At 43.1% G+C, this 24,110-nt stretch overlaps 1 protein-coding gene across 2 annotated transcripts in view; it reads left to right on the top strand.

Moving 5' to 3' along the window:
* The window catches only part of CCDC191 (coiled-coil domain containing 191), a 120,322-nt gene that overhangs the window by 94,171 nt on the left and 2,041 nt on the right, over positions 1-24,110 (top strand). For both annotated transcript variants that reach the window (XM_056793488.1, XM_056793489.1), the window contains 2 exons: positions 6,570-6,722; positions 7,939-8,093. In XM_056793488.1, coding sequence (XP_056649466.1) covers positions 6,570-6,722; positions 7,939-8,093 — 308 coding nt within the window. The remainder of the gene's footprint in view (positions 1-6,569; positions 6,723-7,938; positions 8,094-24,110) is intronic.

Genomic DNA, 24,110 nt, shown 5'->3' with positions numbered 1-24,110 from the left:
CTGAGAACTCCAAATAAAAACTCCCCACTCAGGAAGTTGTAACTCCCTTTTAAAGACACTTTCTTTTGCATCACTTCCTGTACCTTCCCCTAATTTTATGTCTATCAATCACAGTTGAAGCTTTGATTTAGGACTGCCCAGGAGCAGTCAGTTTAATTCTGATTCGTCACCCACTATTGCATACGAGGGTCACAGACCTCCCCCACTCAAGTGTGAATGAGGTATTTACACCTTTGGTGATTAAATCTAAAATGGGCAGGGGTTACAATTTAATCTTCACAATCAGGGGAGAGTTAAATTTAATCTTCATAGTACATATAGACAGATACCTCTTTACTGATATATATTTATTTATTTTTATTTGAGGTCATATCTATAGATATTTCTTCATTTGTTAACCTCTAGCTGAAATTTGTATATATGTATATATACACATACAGACATACACAGATATGTCTATTTTTATATACATTTCCATTATAGAGAATTCCAGTATATATACACACAGAGAGATCTTTATTTTCACTAACCTCTTACTGAAATTTAGCATTTCTTTCCGTCATGATTTTATAATATTATTCTGAAAAAGGGTCCATATGCTTTGCCAGACTGCCAAAGGAATCCATGACAAAAAAAAAAAAAAGGATAAGTCCTCCTGATCTAGAGTATCCTTTTTGCAAGGTAAAAAAAGTCATAATAAGCATATATCAACTCATCCAACATTAGAGGCTGCTGGCATTCTTCTGATTTTTTATATTGAGTTATATTAGAGTAACATGACATTCAGCAAAATAATTAAGTTGCTCAAAACTAATTTAATCAAGACCTGTAATATGTACCTAATTGGCATTCTTCCTTATTAGCCATTTGGCTAAATTCAAATTAAAATGATTAGCCATTCAGTCAGTAAGCATATATTGTGTGCTGGGTATACAAAGAAGAGTGAAAGAGAGTCCCTGCTCATGAGGAGCTCATGTTTAATGGGAGAAAGAACATTCAAACCACTAAGTACAAACCAGCTATGTATAAGTTAAATTGGAAATAATCAACAGAGGGCAACTCTAGAATCAAGAGAGATTGGGAAAGACTTCTTGCAGAAGATGGAATTTTAGCAGGAACTTGAAAGAGACCATGTAAACCAGGGAATGCTAATGAAGAGAGGGAACATTCTAGGCTTAGGGAAAAGCCAGTGAAGATGCCCTGGACAAGAGAGATAGAGTGTCTTGTTCAAGGAATGGCTAAAAGAACCATGTCACTAAATCATAGTGTGGTGGGGGTTAGGGTTAGATGTAAGAAGACTGGAGGGGTGGGAGGAGTTGGGTCATCTGGGTGATAAAGAGCTTTGACCATACAACAGGGCTTTCTATTTGGTCGAAAAGTTGCTAAGGAGTCCCTGGAATTTAATGAGCAGAACTTCAGAAAAATCACTTTGGTAGCAGGGTAGAAGATGAACTGTAGTGGAAAGAGACTCGTGCCAGGCCGACCAACCAAGAGGCTTCTGAGGTAGTATGGAGGTGATAGAGGCTAGCTGGGGCAAGGGATCGTAGGTGTGACTAGAGAGAAGGGCCATGGATCAGGTAGGTCTTTGAAGTAGAAATGTCGAGACTTGGCAACAGATTGAATAGGTGAGGTGAGAGCAAGTCAGGATGGTGGGGGACCCCTGAGGTTACAAGCCTGAAAGACGTGGCAGGATGGTGGTGTCCTTGACAGAAATGGGCAGGTTTGGAAGGGGGAGAATCAGGGCAAAGAGGAATAGTGAGTGCAGTTTGAGACATAAGGAGTTTAAGATGTCCATGGGACGTCCAGTTGGGTCTCTTTTCATTTTCACACCATCTTTAATGCATCTTATCCCATAGCCAGGGCTTTCTGGTGACTCCTCTACAATCTTTAGCTCTCTAGAGTTGTTCTTCATAACTCGTCTAGACAGGAGAGGCAGCTGAAAGGTTGGGGCGATCTGTAGATCTGAGAATCATCAGCCTAGAGATAATGGAATCCATGAGGGCTGATGAGATCACAAAGAGAAGTGGTACAGAGGAAGCGACCCAGGATAGAGCCCCGCGGGACAGCCCACGTCAGTGGGTGTGACCTGGTGAAGATGTAGCAATGAGCGCTCAGACTAGCAGGAGCACCTGGACGGAGCGATGTTCCAAGAGCGAAGACACTGACAGGGGCAGAGGCTGCAGACGCGAAGACGGTGGAAGATGGAGCAAAGCCCATCGGATTTGGCAATGGTAACTCTGGAGAGAGCAGTTGGGGGCAAATAATGAGGCAGAGTGGAGAGGAGAGGAGAGGAGGTGGAGGCGTCTGCGCAGAGGGCCTTCTCAAGGAGTTCGGCCACAAAAGAGAGATGGACGATGGAACCATCCCTAGCCAGGATGGATGGAGAGAGGGAGGTGTTTTTTAATGGACCTGATTGTACACCTAAACCCCCCGCCCCCCTGTGTCAAGAGATGGGAAGCACGCTGCCTCAGCCTTCCGATGGCGGCCCTGAGGTGTTGGGGCAGCAGGGAAGGGAGAGCCCAGCTTCAAATCTGGCTTCAGACTCTTCCCAGCTGGGGGACCCTGGGCAGGTCTCTTAACCCCCATTGCCTAGTCCTTACTGCTCTGCTGCCTTGGAAACAATACACAGTTTTGATTCTAAAATGGACGGTAAGGGTTTAAAAAAATGCATTAGTATGTCTTTCCTTCTACAGTTCTTTGAACAATTGTAACTCTTTTTGTCATTTTTGCCAATCTGATGAATGTTAAAGTGCAATCTTGGGATTGCTTTGAGTGGTATTTGCTTTCTTTCCTTTTTTTTCTTTTAAACCCTTACTTTCCATCTTGGAATCAATTCCAAGGCACAAGAGTGGTAAGGGTTAGGCAATGGGGGTTAAGTGACTTCCCCAGGGTCACACAGCAGGGCTGTGTCTGAGATCAGATTTGAACCCAGGACCTCCCATCTCTAGACCTAGCTCTCAATCCACTGAGCTACCCAGGTGCCCCCTGATATTTTTTTTCTTAATAGTGATTTGGAGCACTTTTATATGGTGGTTGTTCATGTCTTCTTTTGAGAAGTGCCTGTTAATATCCTCTGACTATCCATCTTTGGGAATGCCTCTTATTACATTGATATTTGAGTTAATTTCCTATAGAGCTAATATGGCATAGCTTTATCAGAGAAATTTGCTGTGGAGTTTTTTTCATTGTTAACATTCTCTTAATAATAATAATAGGGGGCAGCTGGGTAGCTCAGCGGATTGAGAACCAGGCCTAGAGACGGGAGGTCCTAGGTTCAAATCCGGCCTCAGCCACTTCCTAGATGTGTGACCCTGGGCAAGTCACTTGACCCCCATTGCCTCGCCCTTACCACTCTTCTGATTGACTCTAAGACAGAAGGTAAGGGTTTAAAAAAAATAATAATAATAGCATTTAAGTAGTACTTTAGGATTTGCAAAAGTTTTTGCATATGTTATCATATGATATCTTTATAACATCCCTGGGAGGTAGGTACTAATTTTATTTTTGCATTTTACAGATGAAGAAACTGAGGCCAAGAGTGGTTAAGTAGTTTGCTCAGGGTCACACAGCTAGTAAGTATCTGAGGCAGGATTCCAAATCAGACCTTCTCTATTTCAAGTACAGGGATCCACTATGCCTCTAATTTCAACTGTATTGAATTGATTTTGGAGAGTGCAAAAACTTTTCAGTTTTACATAATCATAATTGTTCGAAATTGCGTTGATTATTAGGCAGGTACATGTACAGGATGGAGCACTGTAGTGTTGGAGTCAGAAAGACCTAAGTTCAAATCCTTACTCATCGTGGGCTAATTATTTAACCTCCATTTGCTTCAGTTTCCTTATCTGTAAAATGGGGATGGTAATAACAGAACTTGGAACCATGCCAAGGGAGATGATAATTGTAATGTGCTTCGCAAGTCTTCAAGTGCTACACAACTGCTGACATAGATGATGAAGAGAGATTGTAGTATAGTTTGAAAGTTGGTACTGCTAGCTCCAGTTTTTCCCACTTTTATTCATGACTTCGGGAGTCTTGACTAATTCTCCTCCTCCAGAGAATTTTGCTATTATTTTTCCCAATTCTGTAAAGTAGCCCTCTGGTAGTTTGATTGGTGTGGCATTCAATGGCTAAACTAAATTAGGTACTACTGTCTTTTTTATTACATTGACATAGTCCAATCAGGAGCGATTCACATTTTTTCCAATTATCTAAAATCTTCCCTTTTTTCTATCAAGATTTTGTTTCATTTGTAGAATTCTGCTATATATCTTGAAAGAAAAAATTCTGCTATGCACTTTTAATATATTCTGAATGGAATTTTTCTAGGGGGTTTTCATTATATTTGATATTCAGAAAGCCTGGCTATCATTTACTTTTAAAAGATTCATCCTATCTTTCTCACCTGACCAGATCTTTTTGGATCCTGAGTCTTTTATCTGTATTAGCTAGCCTTATCAGACACAAGGTGTCTGGAAATGTAAGTCTCTGAACTTGTTATTCTCTGATTCTATTCAGCTGTAACTTCATTTTGCCTTTTGGTATTGCTATTGATATGATTTCGTTTCTTCAGTAGTAAAAGATCTTACATTTAGATTGCTAAGAATTAATTTACTAGAATATCCTCATCACGTGGTTCTCCACGGTGGCTCTGGGTCAATTCCAAGCCCCACGCTTTAAGAAAGCCCCTCACCAGCAAGCCAGATGGTGAACGGCCTTGAGACCACGCCACACAAGGCCCAGCCGAGGGAACTAGAGATACTTTTATCCTGGAGAAAAGTTCTAGAGCAGAGCGAGCTGTCTTCAGCTCTGTTGAGGGACCTCTTCAGTGTGGTCCTGAGGGCAGAAGCAGAATAATGGCTGGAAACTAGATTTAGGCTTGACTAATTAGAGGGAGGGACAAGTCCCCCCAATGAAAATCCATCCAAAGGGAGCATGGACTGTGTTATGAGGCTGGGAGCTTCCAGCCACTAAAGGCCATCAGTCTAAAGCAGCACATGTTTTGTGCAGAACGTGTCCCAACCATATAGATGGCAGCTGCTGTTCCTTCCAACTCTAAACGTCTGTGATTTCATTCATAACACTTAGCTTACAATGTGTATGGATGGAGAATCGGATTTATTCAGTTACATCATCATCAAGTAATCAATGAGTAAACATTTATTAAGCACCCGTTCTATGCTGGGGATGTGCTGGCTGCTGAGATGACAAGTACAAAGAATGGTGCACTCCCTGCATTCAGTGAACTGACATTCTAACAGGGGAGGCAGAAGCACAAATGGAAATAGAAATGTAAGGTTGATGAATACACACCTATAGATAGTAGCCAAATGTGATTTAGTTTAGGACGTGAGGCTAAACAAAGCAATCGAGGGTGGAGGGTGGGAGATGCCGAGGAGATGAGAAAAAACTGGAGGCAGAAATGTGGCCTACCTTAAAGGAAGAGGGGAGCCCTAAGACATGGAGGGAAGGTACATAAGTACACAAGAAATGTAAATTCATTTGGAAGGGATGCTTCCGGAGAAGGAGAACCAGGGATGCCAGCCCCTTACTCCTAGACTGACATTAATGGAAAGAGTGTAACTGAAGGCAAGCTAGGTGGCTCAGTGGATTGAGAGCCAGGCCTAGAGATGGGAGGTCCTGGGTTCAAATTTGGCCTCAGACACTTCCTACCAATATAGAGTATCAAAATTTTAAGATGGAAGGTAACCCAGTGGAAGTGCTTATTGGATCTGGAAGAGGAGAGGGAAAGAAAATGAAATATGTAAACAAGGAAAAATATTTTTAAAATTAAAATTTTTTAAAAGATGGAAGGTAACATTTTTAAAAATAAAAATAATAAAAGAAAGTAAGTAAGCAAGCTACTTATTATCCCTAATAAATAACCAGATTTGGGGAACAACACATTCCAGCCTTCTGTCTTAGACTATAAGCTCCTTGAGGGCAGAGACTGCCCTTTTTTTTTACTTTGTTCACCCCCATCAATCACATTATCTTGTACATAGTCATAAATTTTAATGTTTATTGATTTAAAGTCACAATGTGATTCTTAACTGCTTATAAAAAACAGCCAAGGAAACTCTTTGATTACCACATGAATTGATTTTAAGATTAATCTCACTAGCATCTTTACATCCACGATGGAGTCATGAAAGATTTTTTAGAATATTTTTGTATGGTTACATGGTTCATGATTCCTCTCCTCTTCCCTCCCCCTTCCCGGAGCTGACAAGCTGTTCCACTGGGTTATACGTATATCATTGTTCAAAACCTATTTCCATGTTATTCACATTTGCAGTAGAGTGATCTTTTAATGCCCAAACCCCAATCATATCCCTAAAGAACTACGTGATCAATCATGTTTTTCTTCTGGGTTTCTGCTCCCACGGTTCTTTCTCTGGATGTGGATAGCATTCTTTCTCATAAGTTCCTCTGGATTGTCCTGGATCATTGCATTGCTGCTGGTAGAGAAGTCCATTACATTTGACTGTGCCAAGTTATGAACAATGTTGCCAAGACAGTAATGTTCCTAAAAACAATTTCCTTTTCTCTTTTCTAAAATTGTCTAGATGGCAGAAAGTCATTATTGCTCCACGATTCAGAGGAAATACCTTCGGACCTGGTTACATCATAGCCAAGAAATCCTGGCTAAGAAGAGGGCGCAGGCAGATAAACTTAACTCCCAGATATTGCTTAGGAGAGCCTTTAGGAACTGGTTAGAGGTAAGGCCAAAGAGAAAAGGCACTAGAAACGCGTCATATGGCTTGATTGCAGTCTAATGAAACAAAAAGCAAATAGAATCTCTTCAGCCTCTGGTTCATCGTGTTCTTCTGGGAATGTTTCAGTTAGGACTGATCCAGAGCGTTCAGACAGACATCTAGTCCAAATATTACTTGTGTGTGCCAAGCTGAGCACAATATCCTCTTTGCACAGAGAATGGCAACCCTTCCAACTAATTCAGGTTGTGTTCAAAGGCTCATCCGTGTAGGCCTCGTTCTTGGGTCATTTCTGATTCTTATTCCGTAGCTCCAGAAGCACCCTGTTTGGTCTCCATTCCTGCTCTTCTCTCATTCTGGGTTCTCATACTCTCCAGGCTGTCTTTGCTTTTGTTCTTCTCTTCCTCCCTGAGACGCTAGCCCTATTTTCTCTTACTTCTTTCTTTTTCTCACTACTCTTCTGGGCCCCTTTCTCTAGTACAAGGATTGCATTGGTAGAGAAAGTTCTTCCTCAAACCAGTGGTTCTCTTCAGTTTCAGCATCCCTACACATTCTTTCTTATTTTTTTTAAACCCTTTCCTTCTGTCTTGGAATCAATACTGTGTATTGGCTCCAAGGCAGAAGAGTGGTAAGGGCTAGGCAATGGGGGTCAAGTGACTTGCCCAGAGTCACACAGCTGGGAAGTGTCTGAGGCCAGACCCTATAAACTCCTAAATTGTTGAAGACTTCCTCAAGGAGATTTTGTTTATGTGGTTTATATGTGTGGCTATTTGCCATATTGGGGCAGCTAGGTGGCATGGTGGATAGGGCACCAGGCCTGAGGTCAGGAAGACTCATCTTCCAGAGTTCAAATCTGACCTCAGACACTTACTAGCTGTGTGAACCTGCACCAGTCACTTATCCTTGTTGGCCTCCGTTTCTTCATCTTCATTCATAAGATGAGCTGGAAAAGGAAATAGCAAACCACTCTGGTATCTTTGTGAAGAAAACCCCAAACGGGATCATGAAGAGTCAGACATGAACGACAACAATAAAGTACCATATTCGAATTAAAATGTCTTAGTATTTTTATGAAAATAATTCAAACCTTGTACCCTCCCCAAAGGTCTCAGGGGTCCTTAGATGATGCTCTGGGAGTTGCTGTCCTTTACTTCTCTAAAATTGACCGTTTTTTAAGAGACTTGTCTACAGCATCTTTTTTCACCACTCTTCCGCTCTCCAGTACAAGAGGTCTCTAACAATGGCTGAAGAAAAAGGAAGAAAATTCAGGGCCGCCTTTCTTCAGAAACACGTGTTCACATCGTGGCTTAATCTGGTCCGTGAGGATAAGATCGCCGCTCAGAAGCAGCTCCAGGTGGCCACCAAGCACAGTAACAGGTAAGCGTGTCCATCGTTGTGGGGCGGCGAGCAGCTGGCTGCAGGGAGGGACGAGTGCTAAGGATGGGGAGAGCAGAATAAGGGGGTGTAGAAGCAGGGGGCCTGTCACGCCCTCAGCTGGCAGGAGACGTGCCTAACAGGCCACACGGCCCCTTCCCCCTGCAAAATGGATTGCTTACCTACTTTGCAAGAGATGGTGTGAGGAGGACTTGAATTGGCATAAATGAGAAAGCACACACGGATGAGGAAGCAGCACCAGTGATGGTCCCTGTTATTATATTACTATTTATTAAAAAGAAACACCGTTAGCCTGCATCCTCAGGGAGTGAGAACCAGTGTGGCACCACGGATAGTCAGGAAGACCCACGCTCAGTCCTTCCCGTGACTGCCTAGTGGCCTTGTGGCCCTGGGCAAGCCACTAAATGGTCTCTCCAGACCATAAACTGCAATCAACCCATCAACATTTATTAAGCACTTGCCATGTGCCAGGCAGAGAAGGGGTCAACTTGTGCTTGAAGGGGCAGTGAGGGGGAGAGGCAGGCAGGCCTAGAGATGGGACCTGGTCCTGGGTTCAAAGCTGTGTGACCCTGGGCAAGTCACTTAACCCTACTGCCTACTCCTTACCACTCCTCTGCCTTAGAACCAACACTTAGTATGGATTCTAAGACAGAAGGGATGGGTTTAAAGCTGGGGGAAAGCCTGCACCGATTGAGGGAGTTTCCTTATCTTGGAGTTCCCAATCCCAATGAAATCATAGCTCCTGGCCCCATCCCGTCATGGAGGGAGTCAGTTCTACAGAATGAAGCCAACCCTTTTAAGTGTCAAAAAATTTGTTTTAGCCATCTTGATGAAAATCTTTTTTTTAATGGAGTAAAACGCTTCCTTGCTTCCACATACAGACACTTCTGAACTTAATTTTACCTTTCCTAGATAACTCAGGATGACCATCCTCATAAATAGCAATTATTAGACTGTACTTGAACACAAAAGCTCCCCTATCAGAGGCAGGGGTCTGGGGGGAGAAGGAAGAGATGTGCATGCGGGCCAGAGTGCCCATGGGCTGGGCAGGCAGGGCCTCTTTACCTTTCTCCTCTACCTTGGGCTGGGAAGCCAGAAAGCCAACTGTCTTAAAAAAGCCTCAATAGGTGTGCAGACATCTGTGCTAGCTGTTCACAGGGTGTTTTTCCTCCTCTGGTTGGGGGCTAGCTTCCTTCTAAATAATGAGATTACCAGATAAAGGTCTTCAGAGGGATGTTCCAGCACCCTGTGTCTAGACCCCACAGGACTCTTTTTCTGAGGAGACATTACACCAGATTGAATCCCTTTGACACCTCCATCAAGTTTCTCTCCTATCCCCATGTCCCCCTCCTTCCAGAGTGGAAAGCAGTCTAGACCAAGTGACAGCAAACCTTTTAGAGGATGAGGGATGTGAGAAATGTCCTCAGGTGAGGGGGCCAGCCAGGCCTGGAAAACTCTGGGCAATGGCACGCATGCCTGCAGAGAGAGCTCTGAGTACCCCCTCTGGCATGTGTGCCACAGGTTCACTACCACAGGTCTAGCTGTGGTCCCGTGCCTCTGGGTGTGCCAGCTCTTCATGTTTCTAGCCTTGCTTCCTCCTGACCCATCAAAAGATGAGGCTGGGTATGGGAACCTCCGCCGTGTTGTGATTCTTCCTCATGGCTCCCACAAGCTCACAGCTGGGCATCCTGGAGTACAGCCTCCAGGAGGTGCCAGGGCCACCTTCTGAGCCTTCAGCAAATGGTGGGGTGGGGCCAACCGGACATCCATTTAATCTGCAAAAATTGCAGTATGCAGGTGTTGTGAGTCACCAGCATAGGCAGTGAAAAGTAAAATCCCTGCTGGCATGGCTTTCAGTGGCTGTGTTATCTGCAGTGGGGCAGCTATAATCCCTGCAAAGGCTTGTTGCACATTCAAAAGAGGGACTTCAAATGAACAAAAATAAAATAATAATATTGGCAGTCTTTCATTACTCCATTCTACAGAGACAGTGGATGTTCTCAGTCCCCCCCAAGTCTCATTTCAACAATGTAGAATAATATTGAGGAATGGATATGTTAAAATATGAGGGAAAACTTTTGTCCTTGGCCTTAAGATTGAGTTTGCAAGGATGTGCAGAAAAACCCAGATCAAATTGTTTGCCAGCTCCAGGATGGGGAAGGGAAGGGAAGGGAGGGAAGGAGACAATTTAGATCATATAACTTTGGAAAATGTATGTGGAAATGTGTTATTACATATAATTGGTTAAGCAAGTGGGGGGGGACAATTTATAACATTATAGAGTTTTTTATTTATCTACATCCCTTCCAGATCATTCTAACATCTATGTTTACATACTGAGACTAAGTAATAGAGAACATTTCTCTCTAATATTATCAACACCATCAGAACTCAGGCTTCAGTCTAACTATGCTCAGCTGAACTGATTCCACATTAACTTAGTTGGTAATATAAAACCTAGACATTAATATAGGGTAACTTTTATATATTGATTTTCTAACCCCAAACACATTCTCTAACAAGAAGTAAGTAGTTGTTCCTTCATTTTGGTCTTGCCCGCCATTTTGAGCATCCATTTGGGGTTTTCTTGGCAAAGGTACAGGAATGTGCCTATTATTTTTCACGTTATTTTTTTCCTGTGTTTTGCTTTTGGTTTGGCTTTATAGGAGTCTTCTTCCACAACATGACCAATGTGGAGATAGGTTTTGCATGATCACACAGGAATAACCTAGATCAAGTTGCGTGCCTCGTCAGGGAATAGGAGGGGAGGGAGAGAGGGAAGGAGAGAATTTGGAGCTCAAAATTTCAGAAAACAAATGTTAAAAATTATTTCATGTGATTGATAAAAATTAAATATTGTATATCAGAACATAAAGAAGTTGTCCATTTAAAAAGTAGAATTCCATAGTGAGAAAAAAAATTTTTTAAGATCCTAGAGAAGGGGACAACTGCTTGGCTCAGTGGATCGAGAGCCAGGACTAGAGATGGGAGGTCCTGGGTTCAAATGTGGCCTCAGGCACTTCCCAGCTGTGTGACCCTGGGCAAGTCACTTGACCCCCATTGCCTAGCCCTTACCGCTCTTCTGCCTTGGAACCAATACACAGTATTGACTCTAAGGTGGAAGGTAAGAGCTAAAAAAAAAAAAAAGATATCGGACTGGACGGCCATTTCCTTCTCCGACTCATTTTAACATGAGAAAATTGAGGCAAACAGGGTTAAGTGTTGACCAGGGCCACACAGCTAGTAAATGTGTGAGGGCAGATTAGGCCCAGGCTCTGTCCCCTGTGCCAGCTCCCTGGCCCGTCTCATTTAATATGAAGCAAGTGTCGCCGAGGGGATACAGGAAGCCGCAGACAGGGTCCCAGCTCAGTGTCTGGCCGCTCAGGTCATCAGAGAAGGAGGCAGGTAGGCGGGTGGAGAGATGGAGAGACAGAATAACTGCCTACATACAGCAAATAGCGGGCTGGGGCTGAACGTGCCGAATGAGTACCATTGGGAGCCTTATTGTGCATTAGGAGATCAGAGGAGGAAAAAACTCACTGCCATCTACCGGAGTCGAGTAGCACCCCAAGCAGGAGGAGCCAGGGAGACCCAGGCGCCCGGAGAAGCAGCTGGTGGCAGGGCTGGAGCACCCACACCGCGGGTCTGGCCCTCGTCCCATGAGCATTTGGCAGCCGGGGAGGGCTGATCAGGTGGTGGGGAGTGCGTGGGAGGCGTGTGGGGAGACCACCGGAGCCATGGCAGCAATGTGGAGGCAGAATGCTGAGGGGCCCGGGGAGGGATGCTCCGGGGCTCGGGAACACGGCGAGTGCGGCCAGATGAGGGGACGGAGCGTTGGATCCAGGGGCTTCATTCAGGCGGGGCCACAGGAGAGGCCGCGGATCGCCCAGAATTCCCCGGCCTAGATTTTAAGCTCCTCGAGGCAGGAGACGGTCATTGTAACGTTTGCCTCCCCGGCACCTCCCGTGGTTTTCCTTTTGGATCCCTTCTGTGGCTTCACCAGCTAAGAGAATCCCAAGTGGATGAGCCCTTGCTCTGCCATTCACAGGAGACTTGGAGAATTGCCCAGGGCACTCAGTAAAATACATATTATCACATTCCATATTATATTGCCTACATGATCACTACATGGCATATTGTGTTTATGCGTATTTAAATACGCTAGCAGCTAGGGCTATAGAAGGGCAGAGCCATTCCCTGCCTTCAAGGCCCTCCGGAGGAGGAAGAGCATGCCACCCCAAGCAAGCAAGAACCAAGAACCTGGAATCCCAGAAAGCCTGAGCTCAAGGCCGCCCGCCCCTCATGAACCAGAAAGACTTCACTTGGTGCCTTTTTTCTGGCTTTGTCCTTCCCCATCCATTTCTTACAAAGTCCCTGGAACCTCACTTCTTCAAGTTCCATTTCAGTTCTTCCCTGCTCCCCTTTGCAAGTGACACAGGGAAGATTGGGAAGGGGAAGGGCACTGAGCAGAGGCAGGGAAGAAAGCGTTGGGATTGAAGTCTAGTCATGGAACTCCCCTCCTCCATAAACTCCAGTGGCTCCCTGTCGCCTCCAGTTACAAATACAAAATGTTGTTCAGAATTCAGAGCCCTTCTTAGCCTAGACCCCTCTGGCCTTTCCGGTCTCCCTGCAAGGTACTGTTCCATCCAGGACACAGCCACTGCCTGCTTCCCAAACATGACACTTCCTCCCTTAGCTCCAGACTCTCTTTCTGGCTGGGCTGTCCCCCGCCTGGGCTCGGAACTCTCCCTGACCTCTCCAACTCCAGCCTCCCTGCCCTCCTTTAAGTCCAGGCAGAAGCCCCATCTTTTACAGGAAGTCTTCCAAATACCTCCTCATTCCTTCTCCCTCTTAAATATTTTTTTCCTTTGACTCCCTTAGATAACTTGCTTTGGATACATTTGTTTGCTTGTTGCCTTCCCCATTAGGCTATAAGCTCCCTGAGGGCAGGGACTGTCATTTTACTCATTTTGTATTCACATGTGTTTAATAAATGTTGACTGGGGACAGTTAGGTGGCTGGGTGGATAGAGAACCAAGCCTGGGTTCAAGTCACTTAACCCCCATTACCTGCTTTTACCGTTCTTCTGCCAGGGAACCAATACTTAGTATCGATTCTAAGATAAAAGTTAAAAATTTTAAAGTTTAAAATAAAAGTTAACTTTTACATATTAAAAATAATAAAAATGCTAATTGATTACTTGAAGCCAAACAATCCAGGTTCCAGGAGCAGCTTTTTTTTTTTCATTTGAATTAGTTTATTTAGACAATTAAGAACATTATTTCTTGGTTACAATACTCACATTATTTCCCTCCCTCCCCTCTATCCACCCTTCTGGTAGCCCACACACAATTTCATTGGGTATTACTTGTATAATACTATTTCCATGTTGTTGATGTTAACACTAGGATGTTCATTTAGTCGACATCCCCAACCATATCCCTTCGACCCATGTATTCAAGCAGTTGTTTTTCTTTGGTGTTTTTACTCCCACTGTGTTTCCTCTGGATGTGGTTAGTGTTCTTTCTCGTAGATCCCTCCAAGTGGTTCAGGATCACTGCATTGCCACTAATGGAGAATTACATTCGATTGTATCCCAGTGTGTCAGTCTCTGTGTACAATGTTCTCCTGGTTCTGCTCCTCTCACTCTGCATCACTCCCTGGATGTTGTTCCAGCCCCCTTGGAATTCCTCCACTTTATTATTCCTTTGAGCACAATAGTACTCCATCACCAACATATACCACAGTTTGTTCAGCCATTCTCCAATAGAAGGGCATCCCCTCATTTTCCAATTTTTGGCCACCACAAAGAGCGCAGCTATGAATATTCTTGTATAAGTCTTTTTCTTTATTATCTCTTTGGGGTACAAACCCAGCAGTGCTATGGCTGGATCAAAGGGCAGACAGTCTTTTATAGCCCTTTGGACATAGTTCCAAATTGCCCTCCAGAATGGTTGGATCAGTTCACAACTCCAGCATTCATTACTTTCCTTTGCTATCATGTTAGCCAATTTGCTAGGTGTGAGGTGATACCTCAGAGTTGTTTTGATTTGCATTTCTCTGATTATAAGAGATTTAGAACACTTTTTCATGTGCTTATTAATACCTTTGATTTCTTTAACTGAAAATTGCCTATTCATGTCCCTTGCCCATATTTCAATTGGAGAATGGCTTGATTTTTTGTACAACTGATTTGGCTGGTTATAACTTTGAGTAATTAGACCTTTGTCAGAGGCTTTTAAAATGAAGATTGTTTCCCAATTTGTTGCTTCCCTTCTAATTTTGGATGCATTCGTTTTGTTTGTACAAAACCTTTTTAATTTGATGTAATCAAAATCATTGATTTTACATTTTGTGATTTTTTTTCTAGCTCTTGCTTGGTTTTAAAGTCTTTCCTTTCCCATAGATCTGACAAGTATACTATTCTGTGTTCACCTAATTTGCTTATAGTTTCCTTCTTTATATTCAGGACATTCACCCATTCTGAGTTTATCTTGGTGTAGGGTGTGAGATATTGATCCAAACCTAATCTCTCCCATACTGTCTTCCAATTTTCCCAGCAATTTTTATCAAATAGTGGATTCTGTTCCCAAAAGCTGGGATCTTTGGGCTTATCATAGACTGTCTTGTTGAGGTCATTTACCCCAAGTCTATTCCACTGATCCTCCTTTCTGGCTTATAGCCAGTACCAAATAGTTTTGATGACTGCTACTTTGTAATATAGTTTGAGATCTGGGACTGCAAGTTCTCCTTCCTTTGCATTTTTTTTATCATGATTTCCTTGGATATCCTTGATCTTTTGTTCTTCCAAATAAACTTTGTTATGGTTTTTTCTAAGTCAGTAAAAAAGTTTTTGGTAGTTCAATGGGTATGGCACTAAATAAGTAAATTAATTTGGGTAGGATTGTCATTTTTACTATGTTAGTTCATCCAACCCATGAGCAATCAATGTTTTCCAATTGTTTAGATCTAGTTTTAATTGTGTGGAGAGTGTTTTGTAGTTGTGTTCATATAGTTCCTGTGTTTGTCTCCGCAGATAAATTCCCAAGTATTTTATATTGTCTAGGGTGATTTTAAATGGAATTTCTCTTTCTAATTCTTGCTGCTGAGATGTGTTGGAGATATATAGAAATGCTGATGACTTATGCGGGTTTATTTTGTATCCTGCAACTTTGCTAAAGTTGTTGATTATTTCGACTAGCTTTTTGGTTGATTCTCTAGGATTCTTTAAGTAGACCATCATATATATCATCCGCAAAGAGTGACAGCTTGGTCTTCTCATTACCAATTTTAATATCTTCAATTTCTTTTTCTTCTTTAATTGCTACTGCTAGTGTTCCTAGTACAATGTTAAATAATAGAGATGATAATGGGCATCCTTGTTTCACTCCTGATCTTATTGGGAAGACTTCTAGTTTATCCCCATTGCAGATGATGTTTGCTGATGGTTTTAGATAAATACCGTTTATTATTTTTAGGAAAGGCCCTTCTATTCCTATACTTTCTAGTGTTCTCAATAGGAATGAGGGTTGTATTTTATCAAAGGCTTTTTCTGCATCTATTGATATAATTATGTGATTTTTTTTTGTCGGTTTACTTCTTAATATGGTCAATTATGTGAATGGCTTTCCTAATATTGAACCATCCTTGCATTCCTGGTATGAATCCTACCTGGTCATAGTGAATAACCCTTGTGATGACTTGCTGGAGTCTTTTTGCTAGTATCCTATTTAAGATTTTTGCATGTATATTCATTAAGGAGATTGGTCTATAGTTTTCTTTCTCTGTTTTTGACCTGCCTGGCTTTGGGATCAGTACCATATTTATGTCAGAAAAGGAATTTGGTAGAACTGCTTCTTTGCTTATTCTGTCAAATAGTTTGTATAATATTGGGATTAGTTGTTCTTGGAATGTTTGATAAAATTCATTGGTGAATCCATCAGGACCTAAGGGTTTTTTCTTAGGGAGTTCTTTGATACTTTGTTCAATTTATTTTTCTGATATGGGGTTGTTTAGGTAATCTATTTCTTCCTCTGTTAGTCTGAGCAATTTATATTTTTGTAAGTATTCACCCATATCACCTAGATTGCCATATTTGTTGCTATATAATTGGGCATAATAGTTTTTAATGATTGCCTTAATTTCCTTTTCATTAGAGGTGAGGTCTCCCTTTCCATCTTGGATACTTTCAATTTGGTTTTCTTCTTTCCTTTTTTTAATTAGACTTACCAGTACTTTGTCTATTTTATTTGTTTTTTTTCAAAGTACCAGTTTCTAGTCTTATTTATTAAGTCAATAGTTCTCTGACTTATAATTTTATTAATTTCTCCTTTGATTTTTAGAATCTCTAATTTAGTCTTGATCTGAGAATTTTTAATTTGTTCACTTTTCTAGTTTTTTAATTTGCATCCCAATTCATTGACCTCTGCCCTTCTTAATTTGTTAATATAGGATCTCAAGGATATAAATTTCCCCCTGAGTACTGCTTTGGCTGCATCCCATAGGTTTTGAAAGGATGTCTCATCATTGTCATTTTCTTCAATGAAATTATTAATTGCTTCTATGATTTATTCTTTAACTGACCAGTTTTGGAGAATCGTATTGTTTAATTTCCAATTAATTTTTGATTTACCTCTCCATATGCCCTTACTAATTATTATTTTCATTGCATTGTGATCTGAGAAGGTTGCATTTATTATTTCTGCTCTTTTGCACTTGTTTGCATGTTTTTATGCCCTAATACATGGTCAATTTTTGTGAATGTAGCATGTGCTGCTGAAAAGATGTATTCCTTTTTGTCCCTGTTTATTTTTCTCCATATATCTACTAACTCTAATTTTTCCAAGATTTCATTAACTTCTCTTACATCTTTCTTATTTATTTTTTTGTTTGATTTATCTAGTTTGGATAGAGGAAGGTTATGCTATTTGGTGCAAACATATTGAGTACTGATATTTCCTCATTGTCTATACTGCTTTTATCAGGATTTAATTACCTTCTGTATCTCTTTTAACTAGATTTATTTTTACTTTGGCTTTTTCAGATAACATGATTGCTACTCCTGCCTTCTTTTTAACTGTTGATGCCCAATAGATTTGGCTCTATCCCCTATGCATATCTACCTTCTCATCTCCTTTGCCTCATCTTTCATCTCCTTTGTCTCATTTTCAAGCTGGTTGATTTTGGCTTTCAAGACACTATTTTCTGTTTCCAGATGACTTATCTTAGTTTTAAAATTCTTTTCCCAGTTGTCTTCAGCCTCTCTTAATTGTGTTTTGAATTGCATTTTGAGTTCTTCCAAAGCCTGTATCCAATTCACTGGGATTTCTGTTTTATTACTTGCCTCCTCCTGTGTATTGTTTTTTCTTGGTTTGTTGCCTGTGCAGAATCTGCCAATTGTAATTTCTATCTTCTTTTTCTGTTGTTTACTCATATTTACCCCTTCTTTGCTCCCCATATTTGTCTGTGCTCTTGCTCCTCTCATTTTTTTGGTTTTGGGGCTTTCTGTCAGTTTTCCCTCTTGGAGCTTTGTCAGATCTCTCAGTGCAGTCTCTGGGGGAGGTTTGTTAGGGGTTTGAGCTTCCCTGTCCTCTGGAGGCTTTTGATTGGATTAAAGTCCAGCAGTCAAAGAGGGAGGGGTGTTAAAACTTGGGCTTCCCTGAGCTCTGAAGACTTTTGATGGGATTAAGTTCAGCTGGGTTGGGCTGGATGTGCCCTGAGGCCAAAACCTCCTGGAAGGCTGGAGCAATATGGAGGGTGTCAGCCTTTTTGACCAGCATGCCAGCTCTTTGCTCCCTCTCCAGCTGTTTCCCCACCACCTGTGTTTGATGCTCTGAGCCTGGCACAGCTCTGCCCACAAGGTACACCCTCCAGACTTGTACCTTTTCCCACCCAGAGGTTCCCGCTGCTGCTGGAGGCTTAGCACTTTGGGGGGGGGTTGGTGCCTGGGACCTTCCCTCTGCCTTCCCCCTAAACCCAAGTGTTCTCAGATTCCAGCTTTTGGGAGGTGTACCTTTTGTATTGAGTCCAGCAGGAGGGTTCCTTGGCTCTGTCTTGTTGTTAGTTTTTTTAGTCCCCTAGGAGCATTTAGTTTGTGATCAGTAAGGAAGGGTTTTCAGAGGTCTGAACTTCTGCTACTTCTAAGCCACCATCTTGACTCTGTGTGTCTCCAGGACCAGCTTTGCCACTTACTACTTTGTGACTTGGAGAACGTCATTTGGGTTCTTGGCCAAAATGTCCTCCTCTGTAAAAGGATGACCTCTGGGTAGCTCTAAATCTACCTACAAAGAAGAGAGAAGAGACAAGGGGAAACGAGGGAGGCCTGTGGGAAAGGGAGCAGTAGAAGGAAGAGAATAGAAAAATAAGGCAAGACAGAACCTTTCCTTTTTCTAAATCCTCTACTTTGTGTCAGTTAGCTTAGAGATAAATGGGTTTGCCAGTTTAGGATTGGCAATGCCAGGAGCAATTGAGGGTCCTCCAGGGACTGGGTCTTTTCTGACATTTTTGATGGGGATCCCATGGGTCCAGAATTTAACTCACAACTTTAAAAAAAGTCTTTTTGATCATGTGCTTAATAAATGTCAAATACAAACATTTCAGTATATAAAGAAAGAACAAAAAGGGAACTGGGCATGAAACTCTGAACTTTTGTTGTTATAATTTGTTTTTCCCCCTACTATGTACATCTTGGGGGTTTTTTGGGGGGTGACATCTGTGTGTTTGCCTTTGTATCAAACGTTCTCATAGTTTTTCTTCACACTGATGTAGTCATTGTATAAATTACTGTTTCTGCTCACCTACTGTCTACTTCATACAACATTTCTGCCCAGTCTATACCTTTCCTCTTCCGTCCCCCTCCTCCTCTACATGTCCTCCTCTGAGTCCCCTCAGTTGCCAGCAAGAAGGAGCTCAAGAAGAAATGGAGGAAGTTGGTGGAGGAATCCCACGCTGAGAAGCGCCCCCAGGCTGGGGACAAATTCAAGGAAACAGGCTTTGGCTCGGAAGGTTTATCAGACCCTGAGAGAGGGAGGTGTGTGACGGCTGGAGGTGGCACCGAGGGTAGAGAAGGGGCGAGGCCTGACGCCGCCCTCAATGGGTCTTTGGAAGACCTTCATCATGCTCTGCTGGGCTGGTGGTGACGAAAGCAGAGAAGACTCCGTTAGTCCCTGTAGATAAAGGCGTGAGACAGACCGAGAGTTCCATTGCCCGCCCCGCTGTTGTGGCGCTGCTAGAGAAGGGGCGCTCCAGAGGGGAGGTGCGCTGGACCCTCCATGCACACTGAAGCCCCTCGAGGCCCATCAAACTGGTGGACATGTGACATGTGCCTGGCAAAGCCATTGGACCAGGCTGCCTTGCGTCGTTGGAAGAGGAGGCGGGCACAGTATCACCTCGAGGCTGCCTTGAGGTTGTTTCCTGAAAACAGCCTGCCAATGAGCCTAGAGAAACCTTCCCAGCGGGAAAACCTTCCGGCTAGACCGGAAGCTCCCTGTGAGCCTGGCGGCCCAGCAGAGGGGCCATCCAAGGAGAGGCTTCCAAGGCAGCTCTCCGAGGACAGGAGCCACCCCGGACCTGGAGTGCGTGCTGTGTGCCCAGCAGTCACCGTGCACCGGAGACCATCCCTCCCGCTTCTGCCCGATTTGTTCTGGAGATGCAGACGAACTGATGGGCGGCACCTCTGTGTACCTTTTGCAATCGGCTCTGGCACCCGTGGGGTGTGTCATGTACCCTAGCCGCAGAGCTTCACGCCTTCCTCCGCACTGTTCTGTCGCAGAATAGAGCCCTTTTCCTACACACACATTCCATTACATTCACACACCAGCCCTGGTTTAGCCATTCTCCAATGGAGGAGAGACCACCGCTTTGTTTCCAGGTATTTGTAGTAGTATTTTGTCAAAAGATATTCTTTAGTTTCGTTTTTTTTTGTAATATAGTAATTTTTACAATATACTTCCAAATTATTTTTTCTCTAGTGGTTGAACCACTTTGCCAATCTACAGACAATTCATTTGGGTGCCTGGCAAAATCATAGTCTCTTCAAAAATGGCATTTTCATTTGAGGGGTCTTTTTTGACCATCCATGAAGCTCTTCTCCTTTGGCCATTTATTTTGGAATCACTTTTCTTCTTACACATTTGCATATGTATCTGGGATACCAGACCTTTATCAGAGAACCCTGCTACCAAGATTTTTTCTTAGTTAATGTTTTGCTACTCTCAGCAATGCACTGATTTTTTTGCGCAAAATCTTTTTTTTTTCCTTTTAAACCCCTGTCTTCTGTCTTGCATGTTGGCTGGGAAGTATCTGAGGTCAAATTTGAACCCAGGACCTCCCATTTCTAGGCCTGGCTCTCCATCCACTGAGCCACCAAAGTGCCTGATGCAAAAACTTTTAAAATTTTATGTATGTAATCAAAATTGTTCATTTTAATCTTCCCCTGGCCTTGTTTGGCAAAGAATTTTCCCCTATTCATGGTTATAACATAACATAATAATACCTACTTACTCACTCCTCTAATTTATGATAAGATCTTTTGTAGCTAGATCTCCTATCTAGTTGAAAGTTTTCATGAGGCCCAGAGATAGGAAGCTCTGGCATCAAATCTGGCCTCAGACACCTCCTAGCTGTGTGACCCTGGACAAGCCATTTAACCCTCATTGCCTAGCCCTTACCACTTTTCTACCTGGGAATCAATACACAGTATTGACTCTAAGACAGAAGGTAAGGGTTTAAAAAAATAAAAGCTTTTGTAGTATTTACTATGAGGTATTACTCTAAACTTAATTTTGCCAAATTGCTGCTTTCCAGTTTTCCCCAAGTTTTTGTCAAATACTCAGTCCTTCTTGAGTAAATTAGGAGACCTTGGTTTTTATCAAGCACTACTATGCTGCCACGTTTGCTTCTGGGTCTTATCTGTCTAATCTGTTCCATTGATCAACCTTTATACTTTTTTAACTCATATGATAGTTTTTGTAATTATTGCTCTGTAGTACATAGTCAGAGATTTGTTTCCAATAGGCTTCCTACTTCTGCCCTCCCCCCCCCCTTTTATTATTTCCTCTTTCTCTAGAGATTCTTGACCTTTTCTTCCTCTAGATAATTCTGTTATTGTTTTAACTACTTCTATAAAGTAACCCATTGGTAGTTTGATTGGTGTGACACCAGATCTATAAATTAGTTTAGGGAGTAATTATCATGTTTATTATATGGCACAGGCCAAACATGCAATTTCTACCTTTACAATTATTTAGGTCCTTATTTCCACAAAGTGTTTCATACTTGTACTTGTGTAATTCTTCTTTATCTTGAAGCTGGCCTCTTTGATATTTTGCATATACAACATCTAGTTATTCTAAATTCAGTTTCTTTTTCTACCTCTTCCTGGTAGGGTTTGTAGGTAAGAGAAGAAAAATAAAAGCCATTATTATATGGGTTTATTTTATATCCTGCTACTTAAGTTAATGCTTCAATTAATTTTTAGTTGATTCACTAGAGTTCTCTAAGTAAAGCATCACAAAAAGAATGGAAATGACCACACGAGCTAAATTGGTGTTCAGACCTGGTGCCGTACCAGGTGATCCCAGGGTGAACTGACGGCATAACTATCTGGAGAAAAAATAAAAGTCTCGCATCTCGAGGGCAACAATGAGGAGAGGGAAGAGAGGATCTAGGGGTCTTCAGACCACACTGCAAAGGGAAGCAAGGTAACCTACTACCAACTACGATGTGGCCGTGTCCTAAGAGCTTTGCAGATGTCTCATTTGGTCCTCACAACCACCTTGTGAGGTAGGTGCCCTTATTATCCCCATTTGACAATTAGAGATTGAGGCAGAGGATAAGGGACTTGCCCCTCCCCCATGAGTATCTGAGGTAGAATTTGAACTCGGGTCTTCCTGCCTCCAGTCCCAGCACGCTTCTCTGTTGCCCCAGCGAGCTGCTACCAAGGATAGTCATCATAACGACCTGGTATTGATTAAAAAACCAGAGGAACAAAGTCAGTACAGAAGGTCCAGAAGAAATAGCATATAGGAAACCCAAAGGTTGTGGACTCACTATTCAACAAAATTGCCAGGGCCACTGGAGAGCAGCCTGGCGGAAGCTAGGTTTGAATCATCCTATTGTGGTAGACTTGAAGAGAGGTTTTGCAGGACAAGCCAATGCAAAAACCAAGGCTGGGGACATGTCTGTCAATCAAGGAGAAGGTTCCCAACGGAATGTTCCAAGAGAGGCAGTTGAGGGAGCCTGACCAGAGGGAGAGGAATTGGGACCCTGAGACTTGCGCTCTCTGGGGGGTTACTGAACTGAGGAGGCTTGGCTTTTTGGGCTCTGATCAAAGGAGGAACTGATTCTGTCTTTGGCTCTGGGAGTCGAGCTGGCCAGGGGGACGAGCTGATTCTCTCTGGCGATGACAGTTGAACCTGGCTGAAGGACCCTTGTGGGGTTGGCTTGGTTTGGGCTATCTGACCAAAGGAGGAACTGTTTTCTGTCTCTCTCTGGGATTTTACTGACCAAGAGTTGGAGAAAAGCCAGGCTGAAGGAGAGAAGCCCTGAACTAATCTTGCTAGCTTTGTCCCAGGATGAAGGACCCTTGAGAGGGGGCTTCTGACATTAGGCTGAGACCTGGATGACTTTGTGAAGAAAGATTTTAAACAGTTGTCCTCCATCCATCTCTCTAACTGTCCCTCTGTCACAGTTGTCACTGGACTACTTTCCCAAACTCTCATTCTCCCTCATTATAGATTAGGGAAACCCTCATCCCTTTTTCCTCAGTTTCCTTGTCCTGTTATCCCAATAAACCCCTTACCTGAGAAAAGAAAGGAAGAAGTTTTTTCTCATAATAGTCCACTCCGGGGAGGGAGGAAGCCAAAGGCTTCAAGAAGAAACTGGGAGGGAGAGGGTTGGAGAAGGGAGGGAGTGAAGGAAGGAGGAGATTAGGAAAGAGATTGACCCATTAGCTTCAGTAGGGATCAGTAGGCAGACTGCAGCAGCATTCCCCTGTAGTAGCATTCCTGTGGCAGCATCCATCTCTCTATCTCAGTAGTAGTTCTCTCTCACTGTAACTAGGTACCCTCAGGTGTGTCCCCATACTATCTCTGTAGCAAGTGTCCCTACTAGCAGTTCTCTAGCCTGCCAGAGCACATCACTTACAACAAGAAATGGTTCACAACAGATTACCTTTTCGATTTCATTTGGCACCTCTAGTTTGGCTCGAACCCCACAGTCCTGCATCATGTTCAGCTTTTTGGTGTGGTGGTCATCGCAGCCCCTGCCTGCTTTGGGGTATACCACATGGTAGACAGGAGGACAACCCGTATGGTGGTGGAAGCTCTGGATCATGTAGGCAACGTCACACTGACTGCTTTACAATCGCCATTTCAACATGAACTGGTACTCTGAAGTCCTGGCACAAGTGTATGGACCTTTTTTGGCTGTGCTGCAGACTCTATCCCAAGCGAAGAAAGCGTTCAGATTCACGGTTCCCCTTAAGGCAGAGAAGGTGATGGCTGGTGATACCAACTTAGACAAGATGATTAAGGCTGTGTTTGAACAACTGATTAAAGAAAAAGGGCTAGACCTAGTTATGGGCAAGGCCAATGGGCAAGCAGAGGATGCACCTCGGGAAACTGAAGGTGGCAATGGAAATGAGAACCAGGCTGCTAGTGCCCCCGCGAACATCTGTCCTTTGAAGGAGGTCCCCAGGCTAACCACGGATGCTGGTGTGAGACACTCAAAAGCCCACAGACCACCCAGGAACTTGGGTCCATAAAGCGCCGTTTCCCAAAATTTGGAGACAATCCTTTTAAATCCCAAAAGGAGCTTAAAACGGGCATTCAGGATCTTTGATCCAGACTTCGAAGAGATGCAATAAGCCCCAAATAGAAATGGGACCCGAGTGGAAAAGGTCGTACCAGGAAGTGATGACAGAAAGGAAACGACCTTTCAGCACCGGAGGGTGTCAGTCCCATGGACGGGGGTTCAACCCAAGAGACAAGAAGACCTGAG

Source organism: Monodelphis domestica, chromosome 4 (assembly GCF_027887165.1).
Source record: "Monodelphis domestica isolate mMonDom1 chromosome 4, mMonDom1.pri, whole genome shotgun sequence".
NCBI classification, from domain to species: domain Eukaryota; kingdom Metazoa; phylum Chordata; class Mammalia; order Didelphimorphia; family Didelphidae; genus Monodelphis; species Monodelphis domestica.
Note: the sequence above shows the minus strand (reverse complement) of the source record. Positions and strands in the feature narration are given on the sequence as shown.